Below are 22862 nucleotides of genomic sequence, written 5' to 3' on the forward strand. Positions count from 1 at the left end.
AATTGCTGTGTGATTCTAACTAAAGACAGAAGGCAACAAATGGAAGTTCTTCTCCCTCCTCTTGTAAAAATCAAGAGGACAGAAGTGCTTAGCAGTGACGAAGGCAGCAGCATCCTTTCAACACAGAAGAGCCCTGGCTCGCTCAGCATCTATTGTGTGCTTTAATTAAGCACATAAATACTTAATTAACACAGGAATTTACATGAATGGTCCTCCTCACATCTCTGTACGTAAATGAGGCTCTCCCTCACACACACGCACACACACACACACACACACACACACACACACACACACACACACACACACAGCATCACTGTCATAATGTGATTCCCACTCATCCCTCCCTGTCAACATAAACAAAGATACCTCAAATGATCTGGATGGTGGTGGATGTCAAATGTATGAATGATCTGTTCAGACATCATATATCAGATTGTGATACTACAAGGTGACGTGTCACATTCACTAATATATACCACTGTTATGTAATACAAAAAAGCATATCTTTGTAAATATTTATTTATATCATTCTTGGGATGCTGAGCAGTGGGGGCAGTGGTTGCCTAGCGGTTAAGGAAGCGGCCCCGTAATCAGAAGGTTGCCGGTTCGAGCAAAGCACCGTCCCCACACACTGCTCCCCGGGCGCCTGCCATGGTGCCCACTGTTCACTCAGGGTGATGGTTAAATACAGAGGACAAATTTCACTGTGTGCACCGTGTACTGTGCTGCTGTGTATCACCAGTGACAAGTGGTAGTTGCATAGTGGGTAACAGACTCACCTATGAACCAGAAGACCCATGTCCAAACCCCACTTACGATTATTACAAGTGTCTCCAGGGGAACTGTTCCTGGAACTACTGATTGTAATGCACTCTGGATAAGGGCGTCTGATAAATGCCATAAATGTAAATGCATGGCTGTCATCCCAGAAAGGGAAGATGATGCACTAGAAAACCTGCAGTTTGCTGAAGACAAGCAGACTATGGACATGGGTACTGGAACCATGTCCTGTGGTTACAGGATAAACTTATTTGGTTCAGATGGTGTCAAGCATGTGTGGCGAGAAGAAAGGCAAGTGTGTCTAGCCTACAGTCCAGCAGGGTGGTGGAAGTGTCATGGTTTGGAGCTGTCAACATTTACTGTGACATACTGAAGCAGAGCAGTGAAGGTGCTGGACAGGACAAGCATGTCTCCAGACATACCCCATACTACTTCACATTGCATCACAGTGTCATATACTGTCAGTACTGTCCAAAGAAAAGATATAATATAATATTCCAAAAAATGTGAGAAGTGTACTCACGTTTGTGAGATACTGTATATACACACTTAATTCTGTCCTCTCTTAATTGGGCCTCTAAGGTCAGTGTTCAAGCTTAAGATCTTAAGCTTGAGCATTGGACCGGGCCTTTAGCCCTCTCATTAAGAGCAGACTCCCAGCAGGCAGTGGTGGTCAATGCTGAAAAATGATGGCCATTCACACGGGTGCAACACACTCAGTAACTGCAAAAATATTATTTATACTCCTCCACAAAATCTTAAATCAGAGTGGATATTACAGATATTAATATTTTTCCAATGGTGGATTGAAGCAAGGTTATACGAGGTACAAAGTGCATAAAGTAGAAACAAGAGTAAGATTTTAAAAAAAGTTTGGTGCATGCGGTTGTATGGAGAATATGCAGTGAATGTGTAAAGATTGATTCATGCAATGTGAGATTTCATATGGAAATCTTGCATTTGAGTAGAGAAGATCTATACAGTATTCCTGTGGACATGGTAATGATTGTCTTTCTGAAATGAACTGATAGAAGCTACTTTTCTTCATAACCTCTGTTCATAAAGTTGTACTTGTACTTGTCTTTATTGACTACTAACACCAAGTCATTTTAATTAATATCTTATTGATATGAAGGAGCAATGTGGTCCCTGTAAGGTGCTCTGGTTTAGTATTTTGAAACAATAATTGTGTTTACTCATGTCACGGTTTCATGTGCCAGTGTGGACATAGAGGACACTTAAAGGGGTATTTATTACAAACACTGAAACAAAATGGGAAGACTGGACAAGACACATAACACAATGACCCAACAAAGACATCAATTTATTCAGATAACAGCAGGTGGAAACACTGTAATCTCCGGTCCGGACACGGATCCAGAGCACCCTGCAATGTCAGTCCATGACAACTCAAGATAATAATACTCCTTGTTTTATTTTAATTTTTTATCCTTCTAAAGAGCCATATTTTCAGTAAAATACTGCTTAATTAAAAAAAGAAAAAGAAAGAAGTGATGTATGATTTGTTTCTTTAATGTTTTTGTCACCCCAGGTATCTGCTGAGGTGGAAAATGCTTTACGTTTGGATTCAGGTCCCAATGCATGATTAGAGATAAATCAATGAATATTTGATCACAGATTGAATTTATGATAGCATGTTAGTATAGTTAATCTGCTGGGAATGGCTGGAGGAGTAGCTGGTTTAATAGAATGAGCTGCGATCAATTTTCCAAGCTGCACAATTTTGGGTACAATATACACCATTTTCCAACTCCCCCAGGAGAGTCAAGAGAAGCAGCCCACATTAAATTGTCACTTTATTCATTTGTAGTGATTAATTATAATCCTTCTGAACCTGATTTGTAGCTCACATTTTTGGTGTCAGAACCTGAAAGCCAAATGTCCTTCGATCAGGGTTAATGGCTGTTAAGGGACTTGTATAAGTTATGTCACTTGAATGCTAGAGAACATACCACCCCTGGTGATTCACTGAACGAAACGTTTCCATACCAGGCACCATGAGAACAGAAGAAAAGCAGGCAGGATGCTGCTGGTGACAGCCACCAATAGCTGATGGAACCATTAGATGCAATTGTGGTTCCAGTGAAAATCAGCATGAAACCCCTACACATAAACAGATGAGGGCAGTGAGGCTTGATTTAGGACCAGCACACAGTCCATTACTGACATGATCTGACAACAGCTTGCAAATAGACACTTAATAGGATTGTGCAGTATGTCCTGCCTCTGGGACTCCAGCCTGAAATGAAACAGAATGGCCACATTTTGCCAGGGAAAAAACAGCAATGTGAATTTCCTCATTGTGGGTTACCAACAGGTGAGACGTTGCTTCAAAAACCACCTCCACAATGCTGTTCCCTGATTGGAGGATTCACTCAAAAGTTATAAAGAGAAGAGCATAGCAATCCCCAGGAAATGGACCCGATGATACTATCAGATCTGACTGGTCCATGTGGTGCAGACCGCTGATCTTTTCAGCATTAATTAAGATCCAGGCTGATATAAAACTAATCTGAATATGCTACACTAAGGTGGCCATTCTGCGTTAATGTCAGTGGGATCTGTGTGAGATTACAGAAGGAGGGGCAAATCCTCACAGCACGAGCTTGGAGGTTTGACGTGTATCACACTGAGTGCTCTGATGACTATAAAATGACTGGTAATAATATGAAACCAAGTCATGTGAAGGTATCAAACTCTTTTACAAACATTTAATCATATTTCATGATCCAATAATTCATTATTCAACAAAACAGCCACTTCAGACAATTATTATTATTTGGTCAGGTAAGAAGTATAAATTAAAATTAAGCAGTATAAATTAAGCAGTAAAATTAAGCAATATAAATTCTAAATGAAAAACATCCAGAAACACTCGTTCATTGTTGTTTTCGGGGTCGAGCTTTAATTCTTTAAAACACTTTATATTCCAAATGTTATCTGTACGAATGCTGAAAATCCTATATAATGCTACAATATAACATCATGATTCCCTTTATGTAATTCAGCATTTTCAGGTGTTATAGAGCAATACAGACAGCTCCTTTGTGCAATTCACCTATATTCACACACTCACTACATCACAGTGCATGATATCAGTGACTAAATACCCAACTGAGACAGCATTTGCACACTCAGCGTGGTTCTTGGAGAACTGGCCCCACTAGCTGAGATGATAATGCAGAAGACGGGCCTGTTTTTACAATACTGGCTCTTTACTGTTCATTATTTTAAGGTGAATAGGCAAGTAATTATCATGAAGAAAATTAGCCACACAAAAGCACAGCGAGCTCAGCAAAGTTATCTTTCTATGTAGACAAAAGGATGCTTTGTCTCTGGCTACATTTGAACTGTGAAACAAAGAGGTACAATGTCTAGACCAAACCCATCTGTTGCTTCTAGAACCGTGCTGCGGATGCACTAAGAGCTCCTTTGAGCTCATACAAAGTGTCCCAGCCGCAGAACATTGTGGAACTGTAGCTTACTGTGCTGGGTTGAGGAGGGGAGTGTTCATCTGCTCTGTCAGAAATCTGGGTGGATGTGATTATCTCCTGCATGCAAAGCACTGTGCTCTCAAAACAGGTCAGAGGTCAACATCTGTCCAAGACAGATCAGCCTGTGCCTGAGGCTGATGGGAGGGATTATTAAAGGCACTTGTGTAACAGCGAATCCAGTTCCCACACTTTAGACCACCTTCCACATCCATCTAAGCAAGGTGGGCAAATGACATCATCATGTCTTCTCCCTAACAATAATGAATAGTGTGGGCATAGAAACCAGTGATGAGAACAAGCAGGGGCTTAAAAAGCAGGGACAGAAATAAAGGTGCAGGTGCTCAGTTAGCCTCGTAGCTGCACAGTAATCTGAAGTCACACCTTGGCTCAGGGACTGGATGCTGGTTGAGGGACAACAGCTCTCCATTCAAAACATCGGAATTGCCTACAAATCCACCAGAGCCAAACACCAGAATCAATTCGCTGACAGAATGAGCAGTGTTTTCACCAATCCCCAGATATGCAGAGGAGCAGACAGCAGCACGCGTCTGGCCTTTCAACTGGAAAAAATCCTGAGCGTCTGGTGGGGGAGCAGCAGGCTGCACAGCAACAGTTGTCTTTGCAGAGTTATGGTCTGGAAAATGGCGTGGTCTATACTCACTGGAGTCGTCAGAGTCGTAGCCCTCCACGTCTGGCTCCTCTTCCTTTTTGCAGGCGAGTGATGCTGCTGCTCCAAATGCTCGGTCCAGGTCATCCTCGTCCCGAACTGGATCCCCCGCAGGGGCCTCGGACTGCTGGCTGGTGGCGGAGGCGGCGGAGAGGGATCCGGTCCGGCTGATGGCCGGGGGAGCTGCAGGGGGAAGACCCCGCGGGTAGCGGGGGAAGTAATCAGAGATCTGTTTGATGGGCTGTATGGGACCAGGACACACATCAATGGCCATGTGCTCCTGGATGCTGATGGTGATCTTCTCGCCTTTGCGTTGTGTCATGCATGCAGCCCTTTTGGTGACAGACCACCCAAAACCCAGGTGGGCTGAGCAGTTCAAAATTCAAAAGAAAAAGTGAAAAGAAAGAGAATCCCAGGATCCCTTCTGTTCTATTTGTCCACGCTGACCTATCCCTGAAGAAAGGCAGCAGAGCCCCTGAGAACATGTGTGTGTGTGTGTGTGTGTGTGTGTATGCTGTGAATGGAGAGAGGCTGCAGCCTGCTCCTTCACACTGCTGCCACTCTATGACTGAGCTGTTGGCAGGATGCGTGGATGTGAGGGGGTGATCGAGCGAGAGGGAGAAAGAGGGATGGAGCGAAGGAAGGAGGGGATTAGGGAGGAAAGGAGGAGGGATCAGATGATGTCACTCTTTAGCAACCAAGCAGTAAACAGGAAGTGCTGGTGCTAAGCCTAATAATACTCTTAGCCCATTCCATCTGTCCATAGGAGAATCTGGGGGGAGGGTGGAAACAGTGGAGGCTTCCAGAGCGGTCATCTGACATCAACTCAGTCCAAACTAAGCATAAGAATTCATTAGGACGCTTTGTACATCAGTGAACTGCCTTTTAAGGCATCAGCAGCTGAGAAGTTGCTGCAGATCATGATTTATTTTTCAAGATCAGTGTAATCACTTGCATTTTAAATATCACAGGATTTTAAATATGAAAAAAGTACATTAAAACTACAGTGTTCTGCCATTCCTACTGTCTTCCAGATCTACATGATGGCTGTCAACTACTGTGGATCTGGAAAAAGATGCTGTATTCCAAATTTCTGATAAACAATTATCATCTTGCATTACAGAATGCATTTACTGAGCACAGGAATATTTATTATTATTAATATAATTATAATTATTAGCATTGTTCTGGGTTGGCAAGTTGCATTACCACAATATGATTACTTTCACCAGTAACGAGTATTGTAATGGATAACAATATCCTAAATGGTAATCATTTTATCACCTACTCTGTTCAAACCTTATAAGCGCATCAATGACCAAAGATGAGGCGCAGAATACTGAGTCTGTTCATTCTAAACTTTTAACAACTTGACATGGTGAGGAACTAGGACCAAGGGAACACAGGAAGAACATGAAACCATGGACCCGGAGGATCCCCTTCCGGACCTGATCTTGACACAACTAACACTACATAACCTGTGAAAAAAGAAGGCAAAATGGCAGTGTTTTGTAATGCCATATATTTTAGTGCATGCTGTAAAAATGAAATAAGAGCAAGTGTAAAATGAAACCTTCAATTAATCTGTGATCAGGCATGCAGCTAATGAATATACAGCTATATTATCAGGAGGTATATTATCCAGTCATCTGCATGGTTCTTTAAGGAGTACTTTTGTCATGCACATATCTAAGAAAATAAATTGGTACCAATACTGACTGGTATGTGGAGATAAAATACACACACCTTTTTCATACAAAAAACAACATGGCAAGTTCCTTTAATAACATTCAGACTTTAAGGCTGCTGTTCAGAAATCTAATCTCTGCAGTGGATCAGGAAATGAATTTTCTGTTCAAGTCTGAAAGGAAATGTGAATAACCCAGCATAGAAAAACCAAAACCCAGTAAATTTTTATGTAATTACTGCATTCAGTCATAATATGTAAATAAAATTATATGAAAAAGGTGCATGAACTAGCTGCTCTGGACCCATGACTGCATCTAGTAACCAGAAGACTATAAATGGTCCTATTTGCAGCCATACTACACAAATTGGTGTCACAGTGCATTAATCAACTTTGAATCACGGAACGCACAACATGCATGGCAGGTTCCTGGGAGGGAAAAGGGAGATTGATATAAATTACTTGGCGAAGGGAAAGTGGACAAGTGTTACGTCCTTTGGCGTGTAGAATGGTTTGGGGTGCTATGTTGTGGGTTGTGCAGATTTGGATTATGGTTCCACCCACCAATTCCTTCATTAACTGCCAGCCAATCAACGCACAGGCCCAGGGAGCATTTAAGGACCATTCGGGGCTCATTGTTGTGGAGCCGGAGGAGTTTGGAGTTTTGGATTGTTGTAGAGTTAGAGCCTTTGTTGTGTGTTAGAGTGATTAGTGTGGTTAGTGGTTAGTTGTGGCTTTGTTGTGTATTTGTATAGTCTCTCCTTTCATGGTGTGTTGTCCTCCTGTGGATTGTTGTGTAGGTGTTGTATATAGCACTTTAGGTTTGGTTGGTTGTTCACTACTCACTGTAAATGAAAGCATGGTATCTGTGTATTCCCACCGCACACATTACCCTTGTTTGTTGTCATGTTTCCTGACAAGTGGGGGCCCGTCCGGGATCGTCGGCATTTTTTGGCTGATGGTCTATTTTGTCTTTTGTTATTTTTCCTTTCTTATTTTCAATGTGACTCCGGGGGTAGGTACTCGGTCAGGCTGCTACTTCAGTCTGAAGTACACAGGGCTGACGTTGCGCGTTTAAAGTCGCCTGCCATTGGTAAGCTTTGAAGACTAGGAGAGTTAGAAGTTTGGTTAGGTTAGTAGGTGACTGGAAGTTTTGGGTGAGAGCCATTCCGACAATCGGGGGTGTGCAGTAGAGTGAAGCTTGTGCTTTGTATTTATATAACTAGGTGAGTGAGTTGAGAGCTGTACTCCAGTATGGAAGATACAATGTCTGTGCTGGAGGAGTTTCTTCAGAGTCCTTCAGAGAATTAATTGTCAAGCTGTACAAAGGAACAGTTGCTTCAGATAGCTGTCTTTTTCTCCATTGTGTTGTCCAGCGATGATAGAAAATTAAAAGACCTTGTTTCGTATGGTGAAAACGGGTCTAGTGGAAAAACATGTTCTCGCTGCATTGTCGAATGATCTGGTGTAATGGCCCACTTCTGCCTCGGCCATGAGTGACACAGAGCTTAAAATCCATGAGGACTCCTTACAGGAACGTGTACTCCAATTCAAAGCTGCGAAATTACGCTCAGAGTGGGACATTCGCGCATTTAAGGGAAAGGAAATGGAGAAGGAAATTCAGCTGAGGAAATTGGAAATGTATTTGAGCTGTATTTAAAAAAGTTAGAGCAGTACTCTCTTGAAAATGAGTGTGTTCGCGAGTTTCAGTGTGAGCGTGATTGGGAGGAATGCAACTTCATGCTAAGAAAGCTGGAGCTGGAACTAGCTGTCCGTACTGGGGTCGACCCATGACCTGCGGTACCACTCGCCGTTTCCGGATTCAGTTCTCCAGGAGGTTCGCCAGGATGCGGGCAACCATTGCGGAGTGCTTCGCCGGAAAACACAACAGTCTGGTAATCATTTTGATGTTGGCCGTAATATTCGTAATATAGGGTGGTAGTAGCCTAGTGGGTTACACACTCGCCTATGAACCAGAAGACCCAGGTTCGAATCCCACTTACTACCATTGTGTCCCTGAGCAAGACACTTAACCCTAAATTGCTCCAGGGAGACTGTCCCTGTAACTACTGATTGTAAGTCGCTCTGGATAAGGGCGTCTGATAAATGCTGTAAATGTAAATGTAAATATTCGTATGGTGCCACCATTTAATGAAGGGGAAGTTGAGAAGTATTTTAATCACTTTGAACGTGTTGCCTTTACACTAAAGTGGCTGGTTAATGTATGGATCTTGTTATTACAGTGCATGTGACCCAGGTGAACGAATCCGTAAATAAGGAGTTTAGTCCTTTCATTTTTGATAGATTTTTTTTCTTTGGGAAAATCTGCAAAAGAACATGTGACAATTAAATTTGGCTGGCGGACAGATTTTTCCCTCTCCTGAAGTGATTACAAATCCTCTGGTTAGCTTAGTACCCAGTGAATAATACTAGTACCACTCAGAATACATTTCCTGCTTGTGCGGTTACGAGAGCTCAGTCATGAAAATTTCATGATATGGTGGATCTGTCTGTCTCTTTCTTGTCTCCAGATCAAAGGTCTGAAAGCTCTATGTCCCTAATGGCGGTGTCAAAGCCTCCTGAAGATCCATCTGTGGGGGATCGGGGAGAAAGTAATGACTGTAAGGGTGTACTCACAGTAGGCGTTTGACCACCAAAGCGCGGTTTGTTTGACTAGTGTGAGTGCTCCGAGCCGTGCCCGGTTCGTTTAACCGACCCTCGCCCGGTTGGAAGAGGTGTGCCAGAGCACGATTCAGTTGGACTCGGGCGTGGTTCGCATTAAGTGTGAGCGCTAACCGTGCTGAAGCACGAAACAGTATGCGTGATGTCTCATGTTTTTGCGAAACCAACATGGTGGGGAAAGAGTCGCTTTGGTCTACGGCAGAGGTGGAATGTTTGTTGGAAATTTGGGCAGATGAGGTCATACAAGAACAGCTGGACAAAACTCATAAAAACTACGATATATTTCGGAAAATCTGGGATTATCTTCTTCATCATGGATACCAAAGAACCACCGAGCAGTGCCGAGACAAACTTTCGTGCCACAAAAGCGACAAACATCTTATGTTATTTCTTCTGGCCTGGCCTCAAATCGGATGTGGTTAAACATTGTCGTGCATGCCATGCCTGCCAGTTGGCAGGGAAGCCAAATCAGGTCATTTCACCAGCTCCCCTTCAGCCTATCCCAGTGTTTGGAGAACCATTTGAGCGTGTCATATGTGTAAGTCCTTTGCCAAAGACAAAGGCTGCAAATAAGTTTTTATTGACAATCATGTGTGCTGCTACTCATTACCCTGAGGTTATTCCTCTTTGTTCGTTGACAATGAAACCGATCATTAAAGCACTGATTCAATTCTTTTCTACGTTTGGCTTACCTAAGGTGGTACAATCAGACAAAGGTTCTAATTTCATGTCACGATTGTTTGAGCAGGTCCTCTCAGAGCTCTCCATTAAGCACGTAACTTCGAGTGCCTATCATCCAGAGAGTCAAGCAGCTTTGGAGCGCTTTCACCAAACACTTAAGTCCATGTTTCGGTGTATTGTGTAGAAACAGAGCAAGAGTGGGATGAAGCTCTTCTGTTGTTGCTGTTTGCTATTCGTGAGACCACTCAAGAATCACTCGGTTTTAGTCCTGCTGATCTTATTTTTGGACACTCGATTCAGGGACCGCTAAAGGTGTTATGTGAGCATTGGGAGTCAGGACAACCTCAATCAAACAATATATTGGATTATGTTAGTTCTTTTCAAGAACGTTTGCACAGTGCGTGGGATGCTGCCCATAGCACACTGTCCTCAGCTCAGAGTAAAATGAAAAAGCGTTATTATCACAAATCCATACCACTATCTTTTTAGCAGGGAGACTTAAGTTTTATTACCTACCGTTGACTCTGCACTTCAAGCAAAATATACTGGTCCTTATGTCATTGATTCAAACCTTAGCGACACTGAGACCATTGATTCGACACCTTAGCGACTCCTGAGCCAGACCCGGGTATGTCATGCAAATATGTTTAAAGCATATGTGTCGAAGGAATGGCTGATTAATAATGTTGTACCGATGGCCTGTGTGTCTGTCACGCCTTCTCAGTATTCTCCATAACTTGGCCTGAACATGTAGAGACACTGCGTACTGTATTTACGCGATTAGAGTCTGCGCGTCTTACCCTGAATTTAGCGAAATGTGAATTCGGTAAAGCCACAGTTACCCATCTGGGAAAACAGGTGGGTCAGGGGAAAGTTCGTCCACTTTTAGCTATCTCGGACTTTCCTGTGCCTACCACTCGAAGGCAGTTGCATAGATTTTTGGGGATGGTTGGTTATTATCAAGGGTTTTGTTGTAACTTTGCAGATGTTACTTTGCTGCTTACTAACCTAAGAAAGGCAGTGAGTTTATATGGTCTGAGGACTGTCAACATGCTTTCCAACAATCATTGCATTGTTATGTAGCGAACCCGTATTGATGGTTCCAGATTTTCAGAACTTGAGGCAGCTGCAAGTGCCACTGGAGCTGGTGCAGTACTATTGCAGGAGGATACTGACGGAATTGATCACCCCATCTGCTACTTCTCGCGAAAAATTCTAAAGCATCAGCTAAACTATAGCACTATTGAGAAGGAGGCCCTAGCACTACTATTGGCACTTAGATATTTTGAGGTTCACATCGGGTCCATTATTATTCCTGTTGTCGTGCTCACAGATCATAACCCTCTGGTGTTTCTCTCCAGGATGAGGAACACGAACCGACGATACTTCGATGGTACTTGCACTTGTACTTGCAGGGGTTTGCCTTAGAGATCCGCTACAAGAGAGGACTGGACAATGTATTGGCAGATACCTTATCACGTGCTTATTTGGGTTAATTTTGTTTATGAAGAAAAAAAAAGGATTTTTGGTTGTGTTAGTTGTGGCTTTGTTGTGTATTTGTATAGTCTCTACTTTCATGGTGTGTTGTCCTCCTGTGGATTGTTGTGTAGGTGTTGTATATGGCACTTTAGGTTTGGTTGGTTGTTCACTACTCACTGTAAATGAAAGCATGGTCTCTGTGTATTCCCACCGCACACATTACCCTTGTTTGTTGTCATGTTTCCTGACCCCTAGACAGGGACGTGACAAGTGGGGGCCCGTCCGGGATCATCGGCATTTTTTTAAATAAAAGCACAATATTTCACTTGTGCCTGGTATCTGTGTATTCCCACTGCACACATTCCCCTTGTTTGTTATGTTTCCCAACCCCTAGACGGGGATGTGACACAAGGTGCAAATTGGTCGTTTTTGTCTCATTCTGCTTACTGTGCAAGACTTTAGAAAACCATGTCTATTGTGCAAAGTGCATCCGTTACAAAAGCTGTGCACAAGATATGACCAGAATCTGCATTTTACTATGCAACAAATAAAGAGAATTACTTATTAAGTGTCATTGATATCAATATTTAAAATATGAAATAATTACACAAATTAAAATGTGCTTCTATTGTCATTGATAAGTGGAACGTGAGCCTGGTGAAGTTATAAAAATGATATTTAAATCTTCAAAAGAAGACTAAGCATGAACTGACAGTGACAGCATTTTAACAGTTGTTAATTTTCATGAACTCAGCTACCGAATTTCCACTGATTTATCCACTGTTAAAAGTCAAGCAGTTTTCTGTCAGTGAAACAGACTCCAGGCTGCACTGTATGTTGCTATTCCTGTGAGTACAAGAACAGTATTTCCATCATGTTGCGTAGCTCAACCCTTAAAGGAGCTAGCTCCTGCAGAGTATGTCACGCTCGGACTTGGTGACAAAGAGCGAATGAATATAACCCAATATATAACTCCCACCGTTCAATATACGAGTGCATCTCAGCTGATGCTCGCACAATAACACACCTGACGGGGAAACAGGAGGCAGGAACAGAGAAGACAGGTAGGAGGCATCGTGCTTGTCCATTGAACAACAATGACTGAGCACTGACCAGCTGTCAAGATGGCGGTTATATAGGAAAGGCGTCACCCCGTTCCACGTTCATACCACCATATGTCACATAGTATTAATGTTGTAACTTGATGGTAGAAACCTTTCTTTCTCACAACACATGTATTTAAGCAATAGCAGTGTCATGATAAATGTCTTCACCTGAACATTAGCGGTATACATATGGCTGCATTTTATTTTGCTCAGATTCCAATAGAAAGAAAAAATTCTTGATGGTTTAGATGGTTGTACATTAAGTTATCTGCACATTAAATGAGGTTTACACCTGTGGTCATTAAATCTAGTTCTTCAAACAGAATAGTAACTCATTTTGGGGTCTACTGAAGTCCTTGAGGCAGAGCCTGACAGTGAGGTGGGTCCCGCTGTTGCGGCCACAGCTAGCCTGAAAAGGTCCTTCCAATCATTTGGATGCATTTTCTCCAAACTTCACCCATCCAGCATTACCAGAACATTCGTGGCAACTCCCCACACACTCATTATTTGTTCATGTGAAAGCTGAGGAGCAGGATAATCTGATTGTCCAGATGGGCTTTGCTGATACCCTGTCCTGGGCAGTGTCTCAGGGTGACATGATCCATGAACAACAGCCCTAAAGCCCACAGTTGTGCATTTGGCTGTGTATTTATATCCTGATAAATACATCTGACCGATAATGCTACAACCATCAAGATAGCACCTGGCTTGGCAGCACATGAAGAGCAGGAAGAGACACTGAGTGTCTGAAGCATAAGCAGAATGTATGTACACATATGCGTGTTTGTGTGTGTGTGTGTGTGTGTGTAAGGGTGAGAGAGAAAAGCAGCTGTGTAGGTGTTCATGAGAAGAATGCAGGTTATAGCTCAGACATGAATGGATTCCTGCATTCTCCGTTTTCTGGCTGGTCACACGTTACCATGGTGATATATGGTAAGCCATCCTCTCAAGCCAGGGAGCAAGCATTTACAGGAAAACCTGCTGCAATTGAATGGATTACTTTTATCAGGGTCTCCATCAAATGTGTTTAATCTAATCACCACAGCTGCTCTTCAAAGACACATCTGAGTAAAAAGAGGATCATGAGCATTGCAAAGCAAACAGAAGAGAAAAAGAGTCTCACTGCAGGTTGAAGGTGAGGAGGATCTGCAGGGATGGTTGGTAGTGTGCACTGGGGAGATGGCAAGGTTCACATTTACAGCCCTAGCTCCCACATGTCGCGGAGATAAAAATGATACTGGACAGGATGAAAAGAAACGAGAGTAATGTGAAAGGACCCTGACAAACGATGACTGAATAAATAAAGATGGAAGCTTGTTCCGATGGGATGGGAATGATCACCACAGCCACCACTCCCGTAACAACTAAAGCTTCAGGGATCTTCAAATAGACCAGTAGCATCATAATGGACACGCACTTTACACAATGACACTGGACTAAACAACTACTCTGCACTGTCCAGCACCTCCAAACATGGACAGATGTGTCTGAAAGTTGAGTCATGGCAACTAGACGTTCTTTCTTTAATTTAATTCACCTGGATGACTGAGTATCTTCACAGACATGGACAGATGCACTTTTCCACCGCTACAACTGTAGGACTTTCTCTTTTTTTGGACAAATCATCACCCCCTATTCCCAGGTCGCCACTGAGCACAGTCGCTCTCACTCTGGGGATGGTACCTAGATCAAGGGGAATGATTTGAACCTGCAACCCCTCGGTTAACCCACATGTTTTTCTTGCAAAATTACATAGAGATCAGATCTCCATGTATATCAAAGATACTGACAAATATACTGTAACACGTAATCAATTTGATCTATATCTGATAACAACAAAACATAACTCATACTGTTGAAAACGTATGTGGCCTTGGAATGAATAATTGGTTCAAACCTCCTTGGCATGAATAACCTCAACCAGGTGCTTCCTGTATCTGTGGATCAGACCTGCACATGGTTCAGGAGGAATCTCGGCCCGTTCTTCCTGGCAGTGCTGCTGTAGCCTGGTTATATTTGCATGGTTTTATGTGCATGGATCTCAAGTCATTCCACATCATCTCTATTGGGTTGAGGTCTGGGATCTGACCTGTTTTTCTGTTGCATTGATAAACTTCTACAGCATTTCAGCGGATGTACAGTCACTATCACATTATCCTGCAGACTTTTTTTTGATGCAGTTGGGAATTCATTTTTCCCTCAGTGATTGCAAACTGACCTTATGCAGTGACCTTTTTATGCCAGATGTATTGCGTCTTTTTTTTTTTGTTTATTGGAATTAGAGCATGAGAAATAACAATAATCTCAAGATGTTACAAAATAAAACAGCTCAAACAATCCCCAATAAAAAAATCAAACCAAACAAAAGAAGGAAAAGAAAATATATATATACATATTATACACACACACACACATACAGTACAGGCCAAAAGGGGCAGTGGTGGCCTAGCGGTTAAGGAAGCACCCCCGTAATCAGAAGGTTGCCGGTTCAAATCCCTATCCGCCAAGGTACCACTGAGGTGCCACTGAGCAAAGTATCGTCCCCACACACTGCTCCCCGGGCGCCTGTCATGGCCGCCCACTGCTCACTCAGGGTGATGGGTTAAATGCAGAGGACAAATTTCACTGTGTGCACCGTGTGCTGTGCTGCTGTGTATCACATGTGACAATCACTACACACACACACACACACACACACACTTAAAGATAAATAGCACGAGCTGACGGGGGAGTGAAGCGCAGAGGCGGGACATTCGGGAAACAAGGATTTATTAATAATAATAAATAAACACAAATAAACACCAGCACGGTGGCCAATAAGGGAAATAAAAGGGTTCAACACAAAAGAGCCCGCAGGCATGTGGCGATTGCCAGAACTCAAAACACAAGTACACTGTTGCAAGGTCAAGTTCACACCAGAGTTCACACGGCGCTGCAGAAGGGGCGGAGTTACAGTCTTTTATAGGTGGTCAGAATTGGCTTCAGCTGTCGCGTTCACCTGGAGCCAATCCTGACAACTGCAGAGCTCCACCCAGACACGAACTGTATCACCCAGGAACAGAAGGGAAATTTTTATTCATAACCAGATCGAGAAAAGGACCCCAAATCTTTTTAAATGTCTTAAGGGAACCCCTAAGTGAAAGTTTTATCTTTTCCAGTTTAACAAAATGAATATATCGTATCCAGTGAATTTGGCTGGGAGGTTTAGAGGATTTCCAGTTTGTCGTAATGAATCATCTCACCAGGAAGGTAGAAGAGGCCGGCACGTTTGATTGGCAGGTGAGGAGAAAACCCCAAACAATGCCTCAAGCGGGTTGGGCTCTACTCTCTTCCCCACGAATTCTGACAACATGTCAAATATCTCAGTCTAGTACTGGTGTAAAGAAGAGCAAAGCCAGAACATATGAATAAAATTGGCAGAGGACTGCAGACATCTGTAACACAATGGATTGATGCCCTCATAGATTTGTGACAGCTGCACCTTAGTGTAATATGAACGTGTGTAAGATCTTAAACTGTATGAGGCAAAGTCTAGCACAAATAGATGATCCATGAACTCGCAGCAGAACCTCCTCCCAAATCTCATCAGGAATTTACTGTCGCAAATCCTCCTCCCAAAGTGTCTTCAGTGGGGTTAGTGAATTAGCGCATATATAAAAAATTTGATAATAAATGTAAGAAACAAACCTTTCAGAGATGGAGTTGGTTTAAGAAGGTCATCTAAAACAGAGTCTGGGGGAAATGTGGGAAGGGTATGATGTGCAAAGATACGCATCTGCAATCTAGTAATCTAGTAATCTAGTAGTCTAGTATCTAAAGAAATGCTGCTGAGGAAGAGGATATTTATGAAGCAGTTGTGAGAAAGAGCAAAGACATTGTCTATGTATAGGTCTTTAAAACAGTGAATGCTAGCTTTTGACCACATAGAGAACAGATCATCAACCAAAGATGGAGGGAACTGGTGATTTGCAGCCAGCGGGGGCGTAGGTGGAAGAAGTTTGTAACCCAAAGTACCATTTAAACTGCGCCCAAATTCTGAGAGAAGTTTAATAATCCTATTCTTGGTATAAGGCAAAGTGGAGGACAGAATAGCAGAGTGCACTAAAGCTTTCAGAGATACAGGTTTGACCAAATTTGCTTCTATTGCCAACCAATTCATTTGAGCATCTGATGATTCAGACTGAAGCCAGTATTTGAGGATCTTAATATTAAATGCCCAATAATAAAACCTAAAAAGTTGTCTTGGTCTTTTTAAGTACTGTCGGCATAGTCTCGGAACCTTCTTATTCCAGATAAACTCAGAGATCACAGTCAACTTTCTGAAAAAATGTCTGAGGCAGAAAGTAAGAAAAATGTGGTAGAATATTCATTTTCACCGAATTAACACATACAGTCAGAGACAATCCTCTGGAACCTTAGACAGCAAGGATATGAAATTAGCCTTTAAAAGATCCTCAAATTTAGAGGTGACACAGATACCAAGATATGTAAAGTTATGACGGGCAATTGTGAAAGGTAAACTATAAAGAGGGTAATTCTTAGCAGCAGTACTAATGGGAAATAATTCACTTTTATTCCAATTCAATTTACGTTTACATTTACGGCATTTGGCAATTTATAACCAGAAATCTGAGAGAATGATTGAAGAATAATTAAGAGCAACAGGGATTGAGACCGGTAGGCTAGAGATATATAACAAGAGATCATCTGCATAAAGGGACACTCTCACCTCCCACATATTCCTAACAATTCCAGTAATCTGAGTGTTAGACCTACAGTGCCTTGAAAGAGGTTCAACTGCAAGCGCAAGAAATAATGGGAAACCCAGCCTAGTGGAACGATAGAAGGGTCAATATGCAGATTGAGTATTATTTGTTCTAACAGATGCTTGTGGTGAGGAGTAAAGTATCTTAATCCATGAAATGAAGTTTGTTTAAAAGCCAAACCTCCCCAGTGTATGAAAAAGATAGGGCCATTCCACTCCATCAAAAGCCTTTCCAGCATCTAGTGATATGAGGGCCTCCTGAGCTGAGGGATCCGGAGTACTATATATTGTATTAAACAGACATCTATGGTTAGAGAAAGAGTGTCTATTTTGGAAAAATCCTGTCTGGTCAGAGATGATGCTTGGAAGGGTAGATTCTAGTCTTGAAGCCAACAATTTTGACAGCAGTTGAAAATCCCCATTTAACATGCTGATTGGGCGCTAGGACGAACAACACAAAGCATCTTTGCCCTTTTTTAAAAGCAGTGAGATGGTGGCTTGTGAAAGGGTTTGAGGAAGGCAGCCAGAGTCAAAAGATTCATTATACATGTCTAGTAATAATGGGGCCAGTTCATCCCAGAACTTTCTATAGAATTCACAAGGAAATCCATCAGATCCAGGACATTTTCCACTTTGCTGAGACAATCCGTGCCGATCTAGGTTATGCAATGGTAATTGGTTTCTTTAAATCCTCAGCAACGTTTGCTCAATAGAGGGAATATGCAAGTTATTAAACTCAGCAGAAGACGATGTAAGATCAGAGGAGTAAAGAGACATATAAAATTCCTTAAAGGCTTTTATAATTTCCAGGGGATCAGAGGTTTTGCCTGAGACTGTTTGAATCTGTAGTATTTGACGGGATGCTGCTGTCTGGCATATGCTGGCCTTGTCTCCATGTTCATAATAGTTACATCTAGACTGAAGTATCATTTCTGTAGCTTGATGTGTCATAAGAGCGTCATACTCTGCTTGCACAGAGAGACGCTCCTTGTATATGTCTGGGGATTGATTGATGGCATATTAATTTTCATTTTTTCTCATAGCCTAGGAAAAAAAGAACATCTCCCCCCTTATATAAGCCTTCAGGGTTTCCCACAACAGAGATGCTGATATATCAGTTTTTTTTCAAGCTAACATATAAATCAATTTGTTGTGAAATGAACTTATTAAACTCTTCATTCAAAAGAAACCAAGTGTTAAGCCGCCATGGTGCTCTAGTGTAATTGAATTTCTTAAAAAATATATTAATTGAGATTGATGCATGGCCTGATAAGGCAATGGCATCATATTTACAGTCTGATATAGATGCGAGTAATCTATTATCCACCAAGAAAAGATCAATACGTGTAAAAGTATGGTGAAATTGAGATAAAAGGAGTATTCACGTTTAGTAGGATTAAAAAAGCACCAGACATCAGAAACAGCATATTCTTTCAGAAAAGATAAAATAACCTTAGCCGACCTAGAAGGAGCACAAACTGCAGAAGAAGAGAAGTCAGAGTGGGGTTTAAGCCAGCTATTGAAGTCACCCCCTAATATTAGATAGCGTGTGAAGAAGCCCTCATCGTCGTAATTGGGGGCATATATATTAATCAGAGCCACACAAGTGTTATGAATTTGGCCCGTAACAATAACAAATCTTCCATTAGGGTCAAAGGAACAGATATATGCAGTATTATAGCAACTCCTCTTGCTTTCCCTGAAAAGGAAGAGTGGTAGGTTTGATTGATCCAACCCTTCTTGAGTCTGACATGGTCTGAGGGTTTGAGATGTGTTTCTTGTAAAAAATATTACATGGGCACCTACGTGATGAAGATAATGAAAGATTTACTACGTTTTATAGGATTGTTAAGTCCCCTACAATTGAGACTAGTGAATAAAATATTGCCCCCATCTGGCATAGATACAGAATTAGCCTGGGTCATAATTAAAAAAAAAAAAAAAACCTCTCCAATGGAGTGGGAAGTGAAGTAAGCTGAGTGAAAAAGAAAATTCAAATAACATAACAAAGCTAAAAGGAAGAATAAATAACTGAAATAAAGAACAAGGCCCCACCCAAACTAGCAGAAGCCTCTCCTAAAACTGGAGGCGTGCCATCCACCATTATCCGTTTACTCACCCTGTTTTCCTACTGAGGGTTAGTGTTGTTTGTTATTCAGGGTACACCCACTCTACACCCACTTTGAGATCTCCCAAACCCTCCAGACCCCCAAGACCTTCCAGACACTCTCACCTCCATCTTCAACCTCTCATTCAACCAGAGCACATGTTTTAGGAACAATATTGAGAACTGTTGTTCCCCTCACAAAGAAAAACCCAACAATCTGCATGCATGACCAGTAGCACTACACTCCACGTCACATGACTCCATTACTTGTCCTGTGTTTTCTGTCCAACATCCGTAGGTGTTGCAGCAAACACTGTCTCCCTTGCAGAATAAATGGTGGAGATTCACCAGCCCCCTTGCGCTGCTCTGTAACTGGGTTTATCGTCCTCACCAACATGTGTTCTGTCCTCCAGTCCCGCCTCATTCGTGTGACACTGAAATCATGTGTTTTGAGAGAGTTCTACATCCAGAGCAACATCCCAGACACTCTGGATCCCCTGCAGTATGCCTACGGGCCCGACAGGTCCACATCAAACGCCATCGCTGCTGCACTTCACTGTTCCCTGTCCCACTTGGAAAAGCAAGTTAAAGTGAAGTGATTGTCATTGTGATACACAGCACAACACATGGTGACACAACAAAATGTGTCCTCTGATTTTAACCATCACCCTTAGTGAGCAGTGGGCAACCGGGGAGCAGTGTGTGGGGACGGTGCTTTGCTCAGTGGCACCTTGGCGGATCGAGATTCGAACCAACAACATTCTCATTACGGGGCCGCTTCCTTGCCCACTAGGCCACTACTACTATATCAGGATACTCTTTGTTGATTAGAGGTTGCCCTTCAACACGGTCAACCCCCAAAAACTGACCGAACTTGGCCTGCACCCCACCCTCTGTGATTGGCTCCTGGACTTGGCTGGCAACCCCCAGTATCAGTAATTTAAACTCTTTAGACCTCACTAAATATTTATTTATATTAAACTTAGGTTTATATTAAACCTAACCTGGCACTCGTATTTTGACAGCAAATAAATGTAATTTACATATGACAATAAATGCTTTAGATTCTTGAGTCCTTTGAATCCATTGCATTGTTAAATGAGCATCCAAAGCGATGGGTGTGGCAGCTGTTACATGTTGGAAGCTAAAAGGCAGAAACTAAAACTCACCTGCCTCTTTGCGCCTCACTGTAATTGGGTTTACAGTTTCAGGTGACATTCACTCTTTCTATCTACTCCATTCTCCCAAGTGACAGAATGACTGAGCCACGAATAAACCCAGCGAAACAGTCTCTCGGCTGTCGGACATCATTGATTGCCTGTCGCAGGAGGTTACACAAGCGTGTACACAAGAGTAGACATACAGCGCTGCCGGATTGTTTGAATGGAGTGGGGAAAATCTCAGATTTTCAAGCTCTAGCCCAGCCATTACCCTTCCTCATGGGCACAAATCACCCTCCTGCTGTCCCTCCTCACAGGACAAGTTGCTGAGTGGGAAGCTGCGCCACTTTCAACCACCACTGGCGTCACCCTTGCCTATCATGGAAAAATTAAAAGCCACCTTTTCCCATCCAGACAGCATAGAGGATGTGACCTCTCAACTATACCATCTTCTCCAAGGGTCATCTTTGGTCAGCCAGTTTACAACCCTGGCTGCCAAGACCCCCATAGATCCTCATGCCCTCTGGATGTTGTACTACGAAGGCCTGGCCCCACAGATGGTCAGCGAAATGGTCAGACATGAGATGACTGTCTCTTTTGACACCTTGATCCAGCTCTATCTGCAGATTGTCTGCTACCTTCCTCCGAGGACAGTCATCACCAGTACAATGGTTAATGCTCAACGACCACCTTCACAACCACAAGATTAGGTGTTGCTTGCCCGAAACACCTGTAGATCCCCATGCCCTCTGCATGCCACTCGTGCAACCCGTGCAACTCGACAAAGTCATTCTGACCCTGACCGAGTAGGAATGATGGTACAGAAAAGGAATCTGTGCATCTGGGCAGTGGTGGCCTAGCAGTTAAGGAAGCGGCCCTGTAATCAGAAGGTGCTACTGAGGTGCCACTGAGCAAAGCACCGTCCCCACACACTGCTCCCTGGGCGCCTGTCATGGCTGCCCACTGCTCACCAAGGGTGATGGGTTAAATGCAGAGGACAAATTTCACTGTGTGCACCGTGTGCTGTGCTACTGTGTATCACAATCACTTCACTTTTCACTTTACTTAATGCGCTTACCATTGGGCCATCTGCCCTGTTCGGCCAGGAAACAATTCCCTCAGCTGATCTACAGCTACCTACACTGCCCGTTGTCCAGCCTTTGTGGCTTCTGGGGCGATGGGGAATTTCATGGACAAGTACTTCGGCAGATGCCCTGAAACCACTGCACCAACAACTACATCCATTGATGACTGGCCCGTGGAGTCCAGCCCGATCACCTTCCAGACCACACACATCTCACACACTCACCTAGAAACCAGCCAATATTTAATCACCTCTCCTCTCCTTCTGGGATACCCCTGGCTGGGCACACACAAACTGCACCTCTCCTGGTCCTCTGGCCTAGTGCTGGAGTGGGGCCCACACTGCCAGCAGCAATGCTTTCAACCTCAGCTGACCTCTCCACTAGCCACTCCTGCTCCTCCCCAAAACTTTGATGCCATCCCCCAAGGCTACCATGGTCTAGCCACCATTTTCAATTCCCAAAAGCCCACCCATCATCCTCCTAACCGACCAGAGCAGCAGACTAATCAGCAAATGAAGGACTTCACCCATGTATTGTCTACCGGGGACTCAGCAAAATTACAATAAAAAACAGTCACCTTTACCCCTCACCAAGCATATTACAAATAACCTCATCCGCATCAGAGATCCTGCATACATCACACCCACCAGCCTCGTCATCCCTTTCAGACTCTGTAGCGCACCCTCAGTCTTCCAACAATTCATCAACAATACCCTGAAGGACGTGTTGGAATGGTGGGTGTATGCTTACCTGGATGATGTCCTCATTTACTTACTTTCACTGGAGACCCACTTAAGAGATTGCTGTACTGTAAGTTGAAAAACCCCACAATCCACCAGCACTCCACCACGTTCCTAGGCTTCACAATCTCACCCCAGGCTGGGACCACGGAGCCCAAGAAGCAGGAAGCAGTAGCTGGCCGCTACCCACAATGCTTAAACAGCTGCAACGATTTCTTGGGTTTGCACATTTCTATCAACACTTCTTCCATGGCTACAGTACAGTCGCCAGCACCCCTTACTGCTCTCACAAAGCCTTCATCACGCCCATTTCTAATGACCCCATTCCAGCACTCACATCACTATGTCACCACTTCACTACCACTCCTGTTCTCTGCTACCTGGATCCCTCACTCCCCTTCATCC

The 22862-nt window shown here is 43.1% G+C and overlaps 1 protein-coding gene across 5 annotated transcripts in view; it reads right to left on the minus strand.

Annotated features, from left to right (window-relative positions):
• The window catches only part of doc2b (double C2-like domains, beta), a 60912-nt gene that overhangs the window by 24341 nt on the left and 13709 nt on the right, over nucleotides 1–22862 (minus strand). For 3 of the 5 annotated variants that reach the window (XM_028983053.1, XM_028983055.1, XM_028983052.1), the window contains one exon: nucleotides 4960–5148. In XM_028983053.1, coding sequence (XP_028838886.1) covers nucleotides 4960–5148 — 189 coding nt within the window. Of the gene's footprint in view, nucleotides 1–4959; nucleotides 5543–22862 lie in introns of those variants that run through there. The other 2 variants (XM_028983057.1, XM_028983056.1) reach the window with 2 other exon arrangements.

This window comes from Denticeps clupeoides, chromosome 6 (assembly GCF_900700375.1).
Source record: "Denticeps clupeoides chromosome 6, fDenClu1.1, whole genome shotgun sequence".
Taxonomy (NCBI): domain Eukaryota; kingdom Metazoa; phylum Chordata; class Actinopteri; order Clupeiformes; family Denticipitidae; genus Denticeps; species Denticeps clupeoides.